The 16739-nt window shown below is 47.8% G+C and overlaps 2 protein-coding genes across 5 annotated transcripts; one reads left to right on the top strand and one right to left on the bottom strand.

The window, feature by feature from the left end:
- Positions 1–262: 262 nt before the first annotated feature.
- Positions 263–6443, bottom strand: FBXL12 (F-box and leucine rich repeat protein 12). Of its 4 annotated transcripts, none has more exons than XM_012790690.3 (3): positions 6199–6443; positions 5990–6062; positions 263–1825 (listed from the first exon to the last, which is right to left on the bottom strand). In XM_012790690.3, the coding sequence occupies exons 1-3, from the start codon at positions 6396–6398 to the stop codon at positions 1004–1006; spliced, it is 1095 nt and encodes a 364-aa protein (XP_012646144.1). In that variant the 5' UTR covers positions 6399–6443; the 3' UTR covers positions 263–1003. The 4 variants fall into 4 exon arrangements, with proteins under 4 accessions (XP_012646144.1, XP_012646146.1, XP_075854393.1 ...); XM_012790692.3 differs by having other exon boundaries at positions 6173–6349; XM_075998278.1 differs by lacking the exon at positions 5990–6062 and having other exon boundaries at positions 6173–6333.
- A 4401-nt stretch (positions 6444–10844) lies between these two features.
- UBL5 (ubiquitin like 5) lies at positions 10845–12406 on the top strand. The gene is made up of 5 exons (XM_012790687.3): positions 10845–10985; positions 11300–11366; positions 11568–11651; positions 11814–11851; positions 12254–12406. The coding sequence occupies exons 2-5, from the start codon at positions 11311–11313 to the stop codon at positions 12295–12297; spliced, it is 222 nt and encodes a 73-aa protein (XP_012646141.1). The 5' UTR covers positions 10845–10985; positions 11300–11310; the 3' UTR covers positions 12298–12406.
- Positions 12407–16739: the final 4333 nt, after the last annotated feature.

Here is a 16739-nt window from a genome sequence, read left to right as displayed (position 1 = left end):
GAGCGATCCTCCCGCCTAGGCCTTCCAGAGTGCTAGGATTACAGGCATGAGCCACCATGCCCGGCCCTTGGCTTATTGTCTTAAGAGTCTCCCAAATCATTCAGTTGTGCTTACCTGTTTGTTGTCCTGCCTTCTCCCCTCTGAGCTCTACAAGGGCAGGGTCTTGTCACTTTTGTTCACTGCTGTGGCCCCAGAACCTGGAACAGTGCCTGCAAAATAGGAGGTGCTCAAGAAACATTGCTTGAATGAATAAAATGGATGCTTCTTTGGAAAAAAATGATCTTTTCTTTTAATAGCAAAATAATATATGTTATGGAAAACATGGAAAATACAGAATATAAAATACAGAAAATACAATTGAGAACCTTTATGAACATTTTGATCATCAAAGCCAAGTCTCACTTGCTCTCTCCCTCTGTGTGTAGGTATACAAATGGTGCATAGGTGTGTGGGTGCAGATGCAGAGATAGTCCTTTTAGGCCTCTTAAGGGGGCTTGGCCCTGCAGGTGCCCCTGGCTTATTTTTGGTAGAGACAGGGTCTTGCTGTGTTGCCCAGGCTGGTCTCAAACTCTTGGGCTCAAGTGATTCTCCTGTCTCAGCTTCCCAAAGTGCTAGAATTATAGGCATGAGCCACGGGGCTTGGCTGCCCCTGGCTCTTAACCCCACCCTTCTGCCTCCATGCCATTCCTAAGGACAACCCTGGGAATGACCCTTCATTGAGAGCCTTCTTGGGGTCGGTAGCTGTTCAGAGTAAGGCTTTGCAACATAACCATGAGGTAGCTATGGTCTTCCCTATTTCCAGATGTGAGAACTGGGCCTCCGAGAGGCCACACAGCTGGCAAACAATGATTCCAATGGTCTGGAGGCCCCTGGGCCCCGGTTCTGTCTACCTGGGGCCTTCAGTGCCTTTAAGCTAGATTACCTGCCCTCTTCAAAGTGCTGCGCAGAGGGTCTGGGGCTCAACGGTAAAAGCTGGGCTGGATTCCAAGGACGGATGGAGCAGTCACATCCACCAGTCCATGGACTCTTTGGGGCAGGCCCTGACAATGACCATGCAGTGGGGCAGCCCCTTGCACAGGATCCTCTCGGCTTCCTGACCCTCCCACCCCAGCCCCTGCAGCTCGAGCACTCTGAGCTTGGGCATGGTGAGGCAGGAGGAGAGGATCTCAGTGGGGGAGGGCATTTCTGGGGTGATGAGGGGGCCCAGCAGGCACAGGCTCTCCAGGGCCGGCATTCCTTCCAGGACGGCCAGGCCCGGGGCAGAGAGGCCCCTCACGGTCAGCCGGATCTTGCGCACATCTCGGAGGTGGCGGCTGATGGCCAGCAGGGTGCCGTCGGCTGAGAGGGTGCAGCCTAGCACCTCGAGCCTCTGCAGGTAGCTCATCTCCTGCAGGCTGGCATCCAGCCCCGTCTCGGTCACGCGGTACGTGCCGCCCAGCACGAGCGAGCGCAGGGCACGGAAGCGCGTCAGGCCTTGCAGGTGTTCATCGCGGAAGGCGGGGACGCGGTCCAGCACGATGCACTCGAGCAGGGGCAGCACGGTGGGGTCCTGCTGCTTCATGAGCCAGGCCATGGAGATCTCGCAGCTGTGCAGCTCCAGGGTCCGCAGCGTGGGGGGCAAGCTGGTGATGGGCACCATGCTAAGGTCGGCCACGTGCAGGCAGAGGCGCTTCAGGTTGGGGCACTTCTGGCCCAGGGCCCTCATCAGGGCGGGCGACAACTGCGGGGCCTGGGAGCCCGAGAACAGGTAGCCACCCATCCGCAGGGAGTAGAGGCGGGATGCCATGTACCGGCGAAGGAGGTGCCACATGACTTTCGGCCGCATCTGTAGGAGCCAGAGATTGAGGCGCTGGGTAAGAGGCTGAAGACGGACAGCTCAGGATGGGAGGGTTCTGGTGCCCCCCTGGGCTTCTGCCCTTCCCGACCCAGCCTCCTACCCAGAACAAACGAGACACTTTAACTGCACCATTTTAATTGCTAGGACTCTGAACAAATCCAGTGGGGGAAAGAAAGATCCTAACAGTCTCTTCTGTAGAACCAGAGTGCATCCTCATTATCTGTTTTAGCAAGAAAACAAGCAAAGCAACCCACTGGCATTTTATCTTTCTCTTTCTTTTTTTTTTTTTTTTTTTATTTCTTTTGAGACAGGGTCTCACTCTGTCACCCAGGCAGTGCAGTGGCATCATCATAGCTCCCTGCAGCCTCCAACTCCTGGGCTCAAGCAATCCTCCTGCCTCAGCCTCCCAAGTAGCTGGGACTATAAGCACACACTACCACACCTGGCTAGTTTTTCTTTTCTTTTTTTTTTTTAGAGATGGGGTCTTGCTAAGTTGCTCAGGCTGGTTTTGAACTCCTGATCCTCCTACCTCGGTCTCCCAAAGTGCTCAGATTATTGGCTATCCCTTTCTTAATGACCACCTCTGGCAGAACTAAGCAACACAGACGAAAATTTTAAAAGGCTGAAACTGCCCAGAGTAAATTAGGTTTAGGTTTAAAAAAAAAGAATCACAGCCTGGTAACAGTGAAAACTACAAAAATTAATCTTGGTGAGTTAGACTTAGTAGAAAACAAAGAAAATAAAACTGATAGCACTGGGCATTTCATTGTATGTACATTTTACCTTAAAAAGAAAAAATTAGCTAGGCAGGGTGGCACACGTATGTAATCCCAGCTACTCAGGAGGCTGAGTTGGGAGGATCACTTGAGCCTAGGAGTTCGAGGCCAACCTGCATAACACAGTGAGACCCATTTCAAAAAAAGAAAGGAGCCGGGCGCGGTGGCTCACGCCTGTAATCCTAGCACTTTGGGAGGCTGAGGCGGGCGGATTGCTCAAGGTCAGGAGTTTGAAACCAGCCTGAGCGAGACCCCGTCTCTACCAAAAATAGAAAGAAATTAATTGACCAACTAAAAATATATATACAAAAAATTAGCCGGGCATGGTGGCGCATGCCTGTAATCCCAGCTACTCGGGAGGCTGAGGCAGCAGGATCGCTTGAGCCCAGGAGTTTGAAGTTGCTGTGAGCCAAGCTGACGCCACGGCACTCACTCTAGCCTGGGCAACAAAGTGAGACTCTGTCTCAAAAAAAAAAAAAAAAAAAAGAAAGAGGAAAAAAAAACTGCACAGCATAAATTTTATTACTTTTTAATTATTAATTTTTTGAGACAGGGTGTTCCTCTCTCGCCAAGGGTAGAGTGCAGTTGCACCATCATAGCTCACAGCAACCTCAAACTCCTGGGCTCAAGCGATCCTCCTGCCTCAGACTTGAGTAGCTGGGACTACAGGCATGTACAACACTCAGCTAATTTGTTCTATTATTAGTAGAAAACAGAGTCTCACTCTTGCTCAGGCTGGCCTCAAACTCCTGGGCTTGAGCAATCCTCCGACCTTGGCCTTCCACAGTGCTAGGATTACAGGCACGAGCCACCTCACCTGGCCTGTTGATTACTTTTGCCAAAGGAATCAATTCTTCCTGGCCAAATTTAGACCTGTAAGTCTGGGTTCAGAGAAACTGATTCACTAGAAATGGTGGCCGCTGAAAAGTAACTCACAAAGGTAGAAGCCACAGTTGGTAAAATTTAAAATGGGCACAAAAATCAAGAAATGAATCAACTTCTTGAAACACAACAAACGAGAAGGATGTGAACTCCCAAATTTAGGCTCACGTATCTGATGTGCAGCTTCAAGAATACTCTCTAAGGTTCATAACATCAAATATGGCCAGGGATGTGGAGAAGCAGATTTTTCTCGAACTCTGTTGGGAAGAATTGGTCTGGCTTCTTTGGAAAGCGATGTGGTGGTTTCTGTTGAAATTTAAAATGTGGACACTCACTACCACTTGTTTAGTTTTTAAAGAATATATGTTTATGTTTTTGTTTGTAGAAAATATCCCTAGAAGGATACAAAAGAAAATGGAAGCATTTGCTGTCTCTAGGGAGACAGAAAAGGCTAACTTGGAGGACATAGGAAGGAGGGTTTAGTTAGGGTCTTAATTAAGGAGACCGGAGTTTTACCTTATTTTACATATTTTGAATTTTGAATCCTGCATATGTATTACTATTATTGTTATCATTATTTTTATTCTTTTAGAGACGGGGTCTCACTGTCACCCAGGCTGGAGTGCAGTAGTGTCATTATAGCTCACTGCAGCCTTGAACTCCTGGGCTCAAGTGATCCCCCTGCCTCAGCCTCCCAAGTAGCTGGGACTCCACGCATGCACCACCATGCCTGGCTAATTTTTCTTATTTTTTGTAGAGATGGGGTCTTGCTATGTTGCCCAGGCTGGTCTTGAACTCCTGATCCCAAGTGATCCTGCCACCTTGGTCTCCCAAAGTGCTGGGATTTCCTATCCGTCAATAGGAAAATAGATATACAAATTGTGGTATGTTCAATAAACAGCTATTAAAAGACATGAACTATTTAATAGATTTATATGTGCCCATAAGAATCTCAAAAGCAATGTATGAAAGTGAGGTGTAGATGGATATATACTCACTATCTGCTCAACATCACTAACCATCAGGGAAATGCAAATCAAAACTGTAATGAGATACCAATTACCCTAGACAGAATGGCCATTATTTAAAAGTCAAAAAATAATCGATGTTGGCATGGATGCAGTGACAAGGGAATGCTTAAATACTGTTGGTGGGAATGTAAATTATTAATAGTATAAGCTCTATGGAAAACAGTATGGAGATTTCTCAAAGAACTACCATGCGATCCAGCAGTCTCGCTACTGGGTATCTACCCAAAGGAAAAGAAATCGTTATATCAAAAAGACACCTGCATTTGTATATTAATCACAGCACAACTCACAACTGCAAAGAGAGAAAATCATCCTACGTGTCCATCAACCAATGAGTAGATAAAGAATATATATAATGGTATTATATTATATTATATATAGTGGTATATATAATATATACCATGGAGTACCACTCGGCCATAAAAAAAGAATTAAATAATGTCTTTTGTAGCAACTTGGATGGTGCTAGAAGCCATCATCCTAAGTAACTCAGGCACAGAAAAGCAAATACTGCACGTTCTCACTCGTAAACAAGAGCTAAGCTATGAGTCATACAGAGTGGTATAAAGGACATTAGAGACTCAGAAAGTAGGAGAGTGACAGAGGGGTGAAGAATGAAAACTTAGCTATTGAGTACAATGTACAGTATTCGGGTGCCGAGCACACTAAAAGCCCAGACTCCACCAGCATACAGTACATCCATGTAACAAAACCCACCTGTACCCCCTAAATCTACTGAAAGTGTCAAAAATAGCATTATCTGGATAGAAGAGCATTTTCTAAACTTCAGAAACACATTAACAATACTGTATATTATGTATGGACACACACATATGAAGTTAATACAGCCATAAACGGAAGGATATGAATTCACTTTATAATAGTGGTTCTTTATGAAGAGGATTTCAAAAAAGGCAACGACTGTATCTATAGATGTTTTGTTATATACATTCAGCCCTGACACCCCCTACCCAGGACACCTCTCAATTGAGAAGATAATTTCTGCATCCCACTCCTGGGAGCTCATCCCCCACCCATCAGCAGACTCAATTCCCGAGCCCTTTATTGCCCACCAAACTATCTTTAGAAACCCTTTCTCTCAAATTCTTGGGGAGATGGATTTGAGAAATGACTCCCATCTCTTCACCTGGCGCCTCGCAAAATAAAACTCTTTCCCCGCTGCAAGATCTGCTGTCTCAGTATATTGGCTTTCACTGGGCGGTGGGCAAAGGACCCGGCGGGGCTGTCACAGTATCGTTCTTTATCCCCATTTCGGGGATGGGGAAACTGAGGCCCGGAGGTAGGCAAGGAGCAGGAAGGCGACGGCACCGGGATAGGCCCCGGACTGCCTGGGTCGAAATCCCGAGCCCTGGCCCCGACGCACGGTGCCAGGGTGGGAAGGGTGGTCTTCGGGGTCTGGTCAACCCAAACGCAGCCTAGGCCGCCGGGCCGGCCCCGCCTACCGTGTAGAGCGTCAGGTCGACGTGTCGCCACAGCCACCGGTCGTCCACCAGCCTCTTCCAGCGGTGACAGACCCTGGGGGAGGGGACCCGCGGTTAGAACGACCCCGGCCCCGCGGGGACCGGATCCGCTTCTCCAGGGGCGCCCTCCGCCCAGCCCTTCCACCCCTGGAGGCGGGGCCGCACCTGGAGATGCGGATCCGGTCCCGTACCGGGAGGTAAGAGAAGATCTCCAGCAGGACCGAGTCCGGGAGTTCGGCAAAAGTCGCCATGATCCTGCTGACACGCACTTCCGCTTCCGGCCGAAGCGACACCAGGTCGGGGCTAGCCCTGGGGGGCGCCGAGGCAGCAGGCAGAGAACTTTCCTCTCGCGGGAACGCGGTTGGGTCTTGGGGTTGGACCAGCCCGGCATCCGGACAGGCTCGGAGGCCCCGGCCGGGGACTAGGACCACGCCCCGAAGGCGTGGCCGGGCGTGGCTATGGGCGGGACGAGAACCAAACCCGGAAGACATGGTTGGGGCGGGGCGAGGCCCGGATAGAGGGCGGGGCTGGGGACGGTGATCACGCCCCGAAGGCGGGGCTAGGGCGGGGCGAAGCCCGGGGGTGTGGCCGCGAGCGGAGGACTTGGCTGAGATTTCTACTTTTTTTCTTAATAATGCTTTTCGATGCCTATGCACCATGATAAATTTGCATAAGTGGGATAGCTTGTCCAAAGAGCCTGTTTAATTTTTCGTTTTGATTACTACTACAGAAATTGTTTGAGTTGACATTCCTACCAAATATATATAGCTCATTTTAAAAATAGCAATTCATTAAAGGTAGTTAAAATTTATTCACACATTCCCATACTGATGGGTATTCAAGTTGATTCCAGATTTGTTGCTATCACCAACAATTTTGCAGCTAAGCATTTCTTTATATGTGTATACATATTTGTATATCTATTAAATATACATATGTGTGTATATATATAATCCTATGTTTTTATTTCTATAGATTACATTAGCAGAAGTCCGTTTGATAAGTTAAGAGACATATGAGAGGCCAGGCGCGGTGGCTCACGCCTGTAATCCTAGCACTCTGGGAGGCTGAGGCGGGCGGATTGCTTGAGGTCAGGAGTTTGAGGTTGCTGTGAGCTAGGCTGATGCCACGACACTCATTCTAGCCTGGGCAACAAAAGCAAGACTCTGTCTCAGAAAAAAAGAGAGACATATGAGGTTTAATTTTGAATTGGTTTTGCTAAATTGCATCTCCAAGAACCTATAATGGCAATAAATATATTTTTAACACTCACACACAGAAAAATGGAAATCAGAGACATTAAAACTGTTTAAAAAGAAAAACATGTATGCTCACACTTATCCATAAATAAAAAGTAAACACTGTGGTTTGTCATCTATCAAATTCCAAAAGATTAAGAAATTTGAAAATACCCACATTAGCTTTGGTGTGAAGAAACAGAACCTCTCAAACACTGCAGGAAAGGTTCTTAGGGTAGAATTGATGTGAACTCTTTGAAAACAGTTTGTCTATATCAGAATGTACCCTGTTAGATCCACAATCCCATTTCTAAGATTTCAAGATTTCAAAAAGAATGAGGTAGGTCTTTCTGTGCTGTTTGGAACAATCTCGAGGATATTGTTGCCTTAAAAAGAAATGGAGAGGGCCAGGTGTGGTGGCTCATGCCTGTAATCCTAGCACTCTGGGAGGCTGAGGCAGGCAGATTGCTTGAGGTCAGGAGTTTGAAACCAGCCTGAGCAAGAGCAAGACCCCATCTCTACTATAACTAGAAATAAATTAATTGGCCAACTAATATATATAGAAAAACTTAGCCAGGCATGGTGGTGCATGCCTATAGTCCCAGCTACTCGGGAGGCTGAGGCAGCAGGATCGCTTGAGCCCAGGAGTTTGAGGTTGCTGTGAGCTAGGCTGACGCCAGGGCATTCTGACCCAGAAAACAGAGTGAGATTCTGTCTCAAAAAAAGAACTTACTCTGCTATGTAAAATACCATGGTAAGTGTTTTACCAGCATTAGCTCAGTTAATTTCCACAACCCTAAGTGGTTGATACCACCGTTAGGATCTGAAGCTTGGAGGTCAAGTCACTTGCCAGGGTCACAAGCCCAGAGACTCAGCTGCCAGAGACAGCCATTTGCTCCAAGGCCTGCTGAGAAGCTCAGATGTTGTAGGAAGAGACCTGCCGCGCACCCACCCCTAAGATTATTTCCCCTCTGGTGAACTCTGGGGGTGAGGGGAGACATTGCCTTTAAGTTTGGCTGAACCCAGGTGTCCCTGATCGCCCCCCACCCCGGGGCTCAGTTCCTAAGAACCATGTCTTATACCCCAGCACAAGGGGTAGAGATGAGGGAGGGAGTCAAGTGAGAAAGGGGATCCCACATATAAGCGCCTTCCACTGAGTTAGAAACCCTGGCAACAGTGGGTAGAAAGGACCTGTTCAGTTTGCTCCTTGGGTCATGATCCAGGACTCTAGCTCCTAAGAAGTAACCCCCCCTCCCCGAAAAAGCAGCCCTGACAGCCGATCTTCCAGCTATCCAGACAGAGGAATGGGGCTGCCGTGGTCCCTCAAAGGGTAGTCACTGGGTCCTTTCATGGGCAGCCCAGAATTGTAATCACAGGTTGCAGGAACGGGAAACACAAGGCAAAGTGTCCAGTCTCCTGAGGCCCCACTTGGGGCCAGGGAGGGAAAGGGTGAAGCTGTGGCCGTGGAACTCAGGGACTTCCATTGCCCCCTTCCCCCTCCCCAGGATGGCTCAACCACCCCCAAAATGGACCCCCCAGCCCTCCCCATGGAGCTCAAGCTACCCAACAATCCAGGGCTGCACTTCTCTGGGCAGCACTCCCCACCCCTTCCAATCTCCCCAGCTCAGCATCAAGATCCTGTGCTTCTGCCATCTTTGAATCAAACACTGAGAAATTAGAACTTCCTTTTTTAAAAAAGAAACTAACACTTCCCCACCCCCTAGCCCTGGTTACAAAAGTAACATATGTTCAATGTTGAAAATCTGAAAAAAATACCAAAAAGTACTAAAGGGAAATGCGACTTCCAGCAATTCCACCACCTAGTGGTGACCACAGTCTACGCCTTGTGTGTGACCCAGTGTTCCTACGTGAATGCAAAGATGCGCTGCTTCCAAACTTCTCAGGCAAGGCAGGGCGAGGTGGCAAGGTGGCTCACCCCTGTAATCCTAGCACTCTGGGAGGCCAAGGCGGGTGGATTGCCCAAGGTCAGGAGTTAAAACCAAACTTCTCAGGCACATCAGCTCACCTTTGACCTTCAGCTTATTTGGTCCTATAGCCGGAGTTGCCCCAATAGCAGCAGAATGGGGGTTCCCACAAGGAAATGCCCCAAACCACTGAGATGGGGCTGATTGCAATTTCAAAGAAAGAATCTCTAAAACACCGGGGTGATCAGTCCAAACCATTTATTAGACTGACTTACATAGCAGTGCTGCAGCAATGTTTGAGAAAGACAGCAAGAGAAAAGGAGTTTTCTACCTATGTTCTGAATTAGGAAGTCAGGGTATGGAGTTTATATGAGGGTTTAGGAATGTGGCTCAGGGCCGGGGCCAGTTTCTTTCAGTGTTTTGGGCAACACCCTAGATCCTTTTATCAGTGTCTGAGAATGTTCAAGACCTCAGTTTGGGTTCAAGACTGCTGGGAAAACCCTGCAACTGGCTGGGTCACAGAGTGGTCAGGACACAGAAAGAAAGCACAGACGGGGATCTGGGGGACCCTACACAACCCTCACCCCCGATCTGTTCTGCTGCAAACTCTTAAAGGAGCTGGTCTAAGACCAATACTTACAACAATGCTGCGGTGGGAATTATTGTCCCCTTTCCTCATTATTAGAAAAATAAGCTTCGGAAAGGGGAAGTGTCTCGTTTGAAAGCACAGATTTTAATATTAAGGGATGAGGTTGGGATTTTGACACATGAGGTGTTCATTCGGATTCCCAGTTCTGGAAAACCCAAAGGAACTCTGCGGGGGCCAAAGGAGCGACAGGCTAAAGTTCTGAGGCAGGAAGAAGTCCCCTAAGCCCAGTGTTTGTGGTGGGACCTCTTGGGCCGGCTCCCTAGAGCAGGCAGCCTTGACGGTCACAGGGCATCAGCCCCTTCTCCTCCCTAATCTCACACGCTAGTTTGAGAAGGTAGATTGGGCAGGTAAGAAAGACATGGCGAATCAGGTTAGGCTCACCAAACTGTAAGAATCCTCTCTGCTGAGAAAGAATCATTCAACAGTTCCAGTGGGCAGAAGCGGTTTGTTTGAATTGGGGGTGCGTGGGGCCTGCACACTAGCCCTCGCAAACCTGGAATCTGGTACACAGTGCTCCTTGAAGATATCGAAGGGGATAATTTTTTGCAATTGTGCCATTTCCAGCCTCCTCACGCGGGCATTGCAGGTTGGCGACTAGTAGTTGAGCACGACGTGTAGTCCAAGATCAAGTTTCGTTTACCGACAGGAGTCTGCATCGCTGGTGTCCCGGGGTTGCCGGAGGGCAGGGCAAAATGCTTCCGAGGCCCAGCCCTAAGCGAATGCAGGGAGCCGGACGGGATAACTACGGGGCTCTATGCCCGCTGCTCATAGCCCCGAAGCTGCAGGAAGAGGCTTCGTCGGGCTCAGGAACCGGAGGTCACCGCAACCCCCTCCCCGTAACCTTTGGCGTCCCCACTAACACCCTGGATCTCCCCACGCCGAAGGGGCCTCAACGTCTGGTTGCCAGGTTCTGACCTCCGGTTATCGCTCCATGCCCTTTCCCCAGCCCCGCACGCCTACTGCGGGGTCCCCGGCCCACCCTCGGGACCCCAAAGTCTCGCCCCGGAACCTCAAGCCGGTACCCAGCCGGGTACTGCGAAGAACCGGACCGAGTGCGGACGCTTCCGGTCCTGAACTTCCGCTTCCGGTTCTCTGCGTCGACAGCTGCCGAAGTTTAGCGCTTCAGGCCGGAGATTGTATCGTCTGCGAGTTCGAGGCGATTTGGGGTGAGGAATTCAGGCAGGGAAGCCCGGAATCGGGGAAGGGTGGCGAGGCCCGGCCGCCAAGGGTCCGGTGCTGGCGGGAGGTGAAGCCAGGGAGCTTTCGGGCCGAGCCTTCAGGCGACGAGAAGGTGCGGAGGGGCGGCTGCCTGGGGTCCTCGGTCCTGGGACTCAGGACTCGGGGCCCGGGAGGACTTGGGTCTAGAGGGTTGAACGGAAGACTCAGTAACCGGGGGTCTTACAGGCTGGGACTGGGAAAGTTGTAGGCTGGGGCTTCTGGGGCCTGGGAGACCCCTGAAGTCCTGACACTGCTGCTGTAGCTCCAGCCAGGATGATCGAGGTTGTTTGCAACGACCGTCTGGGGAAGAAGGTCCGCGTTAAATGCAAGTATCCGCTGACAGCCGAGAGTTAGTGATCCCTGGGGGTGCCTGGCGTGAGGCAGGCAACTCGGTTTGTGTTGTTATGATGGTTTTAATTAAACCCAGGAGAGGGGGCGGATGGGGTTCTGGCAGATTGTATTCAGCCCCAGAATGTCCTCTTCCTCGTTGTACTTCTCCCTTCCATTTGCCTTAACTCCTCTGCGCTCAGCACCGATGACACCATCGGGGACCTTAAGAAGCTTATTGCAGCCCAAACTGGTACCCGTTGGAACAAGATTGTCCTGAAGAAATGGTGAGTACAGTGGTAGAGCTTCGGGCTGGACGGGACTAGGCCAAAAGGTTTTGGTTGGGGGAATGCTGCAGGCAGCCATTTGCTTAGGCGAGGCTACCTCAGGCTGCCTCCAGGGTGAAGAGCCCTCCTTAGGCTTCTCTCTGAAAGGTCTCTATCCCATAGGTACACGATTTTTAAGGACCACGTGTCTCTGGGGGACTGTATCCTTTGTATGACTTCTTGAGGAAACACATACATGCCCAGCTTCGGTTCTCTTTGTTCAATATTGACATCTATATGAGATTATACACACAAGCTGTTTAACTTAGTAAGGAGCACTTAGAAATCGGGTGCCATGTTGTTATTTTGTTGGGGGAGGAGGGTGGTTGATTGGTGAAATAGTTTGACTTGGCTTAGAAGACTTTGACACCTCAAGTTCAAAGTATTTATTGTTGAGTTCCACCTGAGTGCTTGGATTATCTCCAAATCAAAATGGCCTGGTTCCAAATGGCTTCATTAGCCCTGGTCTGAGTCCTCAGGCCACCACCCTGAGCCAGCGGTAAATAGATAAGAGGGGTTGGGATGGAGCCCACAATGAGGATTCCTTAACACCTTTACTTCAGATGAAATCCATGATGGGATGAACCTGGAGCTTTATTACCAATAGAGCCGAATTCCTTACCCCTGCCCTATCCTCCTCTCCCTCCCTCACCCCCTACACTGGTATGGATGCTTGTTTTTAAAAACTCACATTAATAAAAACTTAGATGATGTTCTGTCGTTGTCATCTTTGCATGAGAGCTGTCTAATGGTGGGAGGATTGGTATCCGGTTGTCGCTCAAGTTTGACTGGATCCATGAGGGAGAAGTAGACCGGCAGACTGGGAGCCCAGAGCTCTGGGGTTTGCTGTGGGTCTCTGCAGGTCAAGAGACCCCAGGATTATTGCCTTCCTAATAGACCAGGGAGTCTGGGTAGGGGCAGTAGATGTCACAGTTATGTCAGCTCTGCCACCAAGTAACAACCCTGGGCAAGTTATTTAACCTCACTAAGCCTTCATTTCCTTATCCAAACTGGAACAAATCATGTTTACTTCATGTCTACTTCATTGGCATGTTGTGAAGTGTTAGATGAGATAAACCATGCTTAAGCTTTAGCCATAGCTGCCGGGACTTCTTTTCGAGACACAAATGAGATTGTAGTAGACAGAGGGATGCAGTGTGGCACTATAATAAGTGAGGCTGTAAAAGCCAATCCTCAAGGGTCAGACCAATTGGGTTTGAATTTTGACTGATCCTTAGCAATGGGGTTCAGGGAAGTCAGCCTCTGAGACCTTCTGTCTCTTGCTCTAAAAAGGGGTACCACAATGGTATCCTTATCTCAATGAGATAATGCAGTCATTAAAACAGCAGGATGCCTGGCCCATACTGTTATTAGCTATCTTCAGCCTTCTTCCTCCAGATGTAAGTAGATAGGAGACCAAAGGCCCCACCTCTGTTCCCCTGGCCACAGATCCCATTGTCAACTTCGACAATGTCTTCTTGCAGAGCAGGAAAGGGACCTGAGCTCAGCCTCATTGCGGTGTCTGTCTCCGGAGCTCATGCAGTTCCCTCTCCTGTATTGGCCTCGATGATCCTCTATACATAAGTGTGTTCCAGTCTCAGCCACTGTGCCTCCCCTCCCCTGCAAGTTCCGCCCAGCCTTCTGCCTGCCTTTCACCACTGCACTTCTTGGGAGGTGGGCCTGCCCACTGTGCCTGGGGTGCTACTGGCCCTTAGTTTATTAAGGTGGTCTCTCCTTGGTCTCCGTTAGTTACTTCCCTACCCATCCCCATGGCTTCCTTCCCATCTCAAGGACTCTGCTTCCTCCTGACATGTCAGAAATGTCTCTCCTGGGATCTTTGCTCTTCCTACTCTCACACCTGTCTCCCCCTTCCCCATGTATTTAAAAACAATTTTAAATTATACATGGTAGATTTAACAAGGGGATTCCTTAATTTCAAGTCAGCATGGAAGTATTAAGGCTAAAAGTAAAACCCCTCTCTTCATTCTTTCCTGAGGTCAGGCCTTTTTCAATGCATTTATGTTAACTTTAATTTTATTTTTAAAAGATGACTATACTAACATGCTTGTTTTAAAAAATGCAAATGTTTTGTTAAAAATTTAGTTTCTTTTTTTAATTTTATTTTTATTATTTATTTAGTAAGTAAGTAGAGACATACAGATGGCCAGAGCCCATCTCTACAACAAAAATTTTAAAATTAGCTAGGCATGGTGGCATGCACCTGTAGTCTCAGCTACTCAGGAGGCAGAGGCAGGAGGATCTCTTGAGCTCAGGAGTCTGAGGCTGAAGTGAGCTATGAAGACACCACTGCCCTCTAGCTTAGGCAGCAAAGTGAGACCCAATCTGAAAAAAAAAAAAAATTTAGTTTCTTATTTCTTATACCACCTCTACCATCAGTGATGATCATTAATATATTTGAGTGAATCTAGAAATTTTCTGAAATAACCTAGAGTTGGTATCAAATGAGGATAATTATACATTCTGTAATAGTTATATACCATTCAGCAGTTGGCTTTTTTGGGCTTTTATTTTATTTTATTTTATTTATTTTTTGAGACAGAGTCTTACTTCTGTTGCCCGACCTAGAGTGCCGTGGCATCAGCCTAGCTCATGGCAACCTCAAACTCCTGGGCTCAAGCGATCCTCCTGCCTCAGCCTCTCAGGTAGCTGGGACTACAGGCATGCACCACCATGCCCGGTTAATTTTTTCTATTTTTAGTAGAAACGGGGCATCTCGCTCTTGCTCAGGCAGTCTCGAACTCCTGAGCTCAAACAATCCTCCTGCCTCGGCCTCCCAGAGTGCTAAGATTACAGGCATGAGCCACCACACTCAGCCTGGGCTTTATTTTTTATATCTTTCCATATAAATTATTTCTCATTCTTTTTAATAAATATTTGTATTGATTGTTATTTGCCTGTTTTGAGTTTTTACATAAAAGGGCAGTAGTGGGGGCAGTTATGATGGGAACAGTCTGTGGAGTGCTGGCTGTGTAAGTCCGTGTGTCAATATATAGGATATAGGAAGAAAGGTGTGGAATGCAGGCTGTCAAATGAATAGGTGTGTATTACAAATGAATCACATGACCACAGGGAGGGGGACAGGGAAGAAAGGAGCGGACCTAAGTGACTTTGGAAAGTATCTTTTGTCTGAACACTGGAAGGCTAAAGACAAAAAGAATTGTACACAAACACTGTACTCTAGTTGGTAAATATGTTCCAGAGTGATTTAGCAATTCTGAAACTACTTTTGTGCACATGTATGTTTGTATATGTATGTAACACACAAATAGAGTTGAACAAATAAGTAAATATATGTAGATAATGTGAGCCAGGTTGCTCACTGCTGGAGAAAGAAGTTACAAATAAGATAGGAGAAGGGAGAGGTTAGCACGAACCCTGTGAGGCTGGATTAAAGTTGGAGCATCAATGGGAATTCATGGGTTTTGTTTAATATGTGTACAGACACAGAAATAGAGAGGGGTGTGTGTGTGTATTTCCTTGCTTTATTCACTTAGAGGGACCAGAAACAGTGACACACTCTGCTATCAATGAGTATACCTTTTACGCAGATCTTTTTTTTTTTTTTTGGAGACAGAGTCTTGCTGTGTTGCCCATGCTTGAGTGCAGTGGCCTGATCATAGCTCACAGCAACCTCCAACTCCTGGGCTCAAGCAATCCTTCTGCCACAGGCTCTGTAGGAGCTGGGACTACAGGCATGCGCCACCATGCCCGGCTAAGTTTTTCTATGTATTTTTAGTTGTCCAGCTAATTTCTTTCTAATTTTAGTAGAGATGGGGTCTCACTCTTCCTCAGGCTGGTCTCGAACTCCTGAGCTCAAGCAACCACCTGCCTCGGCCTCCCAGAGTGCTAGGATTACAGGCATGAGCTATCGCGCCTGGCCCATTACCTAGATCTTGAAGGGCATGTGGTCTCTGTCAAGTCCTTCCCAGTAACACATGACGTCAGTCTAATGAGAAAATACCAGATAAACCCATACTGGAACATAAAAAGGACATTAGTGGAAAAACTGGGCTGGGGGAATCTATAGTTAATATTATTATACCAATGTTGACTTCTTAGTTTTTTTTTTTTGTTTTTTTTTGAGACAGAGTCTCACTTTGTTGTCCAGGCTAGAGTGAGTGCCGTGGCGTCAGCCTAGCTCACAGCAACCTCAAACTCCTGGGCTCAAGCGATCCTCCTGCCTCAGCCTCCCGAGTAGCTGGGACTACAGGCATGCGCCACCATGCCCGGCTAATTTTTTATATATATATCAGTTGGCCAATTAATTTCTTTCTATTTATAGTAGAGACGGGGTCTCGCTCTTGCTCAGGCTGGTTTTGAACTCCTGACCTTGAGCAATCCGCCCGCCTCGGCCTCCCAAGAGCTAGGATTACAGGCGTGAGCCACAGCGCCCGGCCGACTTCTTAGTTTTGATAATTATTCTGTGACAGGGTTTCTGAGCTTTGGCACTGGTAACACTTTGGGTTAGGTAATTCTTTTTGTAGGGGCTTTGCATTGCAAGATGTTTAGCAGCATCCTTGGCTTCTAATACTAAACACCAATAGCCAGCAGCATTTCCTGCCCCCCATGTGTAACAACCAAAAATGTCTTAAGATACTGTCACATGTCCTCTGGGGAACAACATGGCTCCTGGTTGAGAACTGCTGTTTTATTATTATGTAAGATGCTAATATAAGTGAAGGCTGGGTGAAGGGCACCTGAAAACCCTACTGCTTTTGCAACTCTGCCCTAAGTCTAAAATTATCTTTTAAAAAGAGAGATCATTATTATGCTAATACATGCTTGTAAAAAAGTGAACATATTATATTAAAACTTAAGTTCCTCATTTCTTCCTTCACCTGCATCACCAGTGGTAGTCATTAACAGTATTTGAAGGAATCCAGATGTTTGCTGTGATATAAATTGTGTTTTTACACAATTGAGGTCATTATACATACTCTAATACTCATACTGTTCTGGTAGCTTGCCTTTTTATGCTTTATGTGTTTGCTACCTTTCTATAAGTGATCTATTCATTCTTTTTAATTA

The sequence above is a fragment of the Microcebus murinus genome, chromosome 27 (assembly GCF_040939455.1).
Source record: "Microcebus murinus isolate Inina chromosome 27, M.murinus_Inina_mat1.0, whole genome shotgun sequence".
NCBI classification, from domain to species: Eukaryota; Metazoa; Chordata; class Mammalia; order Primates; family Cheirogaleidae; genus Microcebus; species Microcebus murinus.
Note: the sequence above shows the minus strand (reverse complement) of the source record. Positions and strands in the feature narration are given on the sequence as shown.

What these genes read in the sequence shown, in the direction of transcription:
- FBXL12 (XM_012790690.3), bottom strand. Translation starts at nt 6,398, where the DNA reads ATGCCGGGCTGGTCCAACCCCAAGACCCAACCGCGTTCCCGCGAGAGG. An exon ending in AGATCTTCTCTTACCTCCCG is followed by an intron (nt 6,063 to 6,198) that starts GTACGGGACCGG and finishes CCCCTCCCCCAG; the next exon opens with GGTCTGTCACCGCTGGAAGA. An exon ending in TCGACCTGACGCTCTACACG is followed by an intron (nt 1,826 to 5,989) that starts GTAGGCGGGGCC and finishes TGGCTCCTACAG; the next exon opens with ATGCGGCCGAAAGTCATGTG.
- UBL5 (XM_012790687.3), top strand. Translation starts at nt 11,311, where the DNA reads ATGATCGAGGTTGTTTGCAACGACCGTCTGGGGAAGAAGGTCCGCGTT. An exon ending in AAGGTCCGCGTTAAATGCAA is followed by an intron (nt 11,367 to 11,567) that starts GTATCCGCTGAC and finishes CTCTGCGCTCAG; the next exon opens with CACCGATGACACCATCGGGG. An exon ending in CCACGTGTCTCTGGGGGACT is followed by an intron (nt 11,852 to 12,253) that starts GTATCCTTTGTA and finishes CCTTTACTTCAG; the next exon opens with ATGAAATCCATGATGGGATG.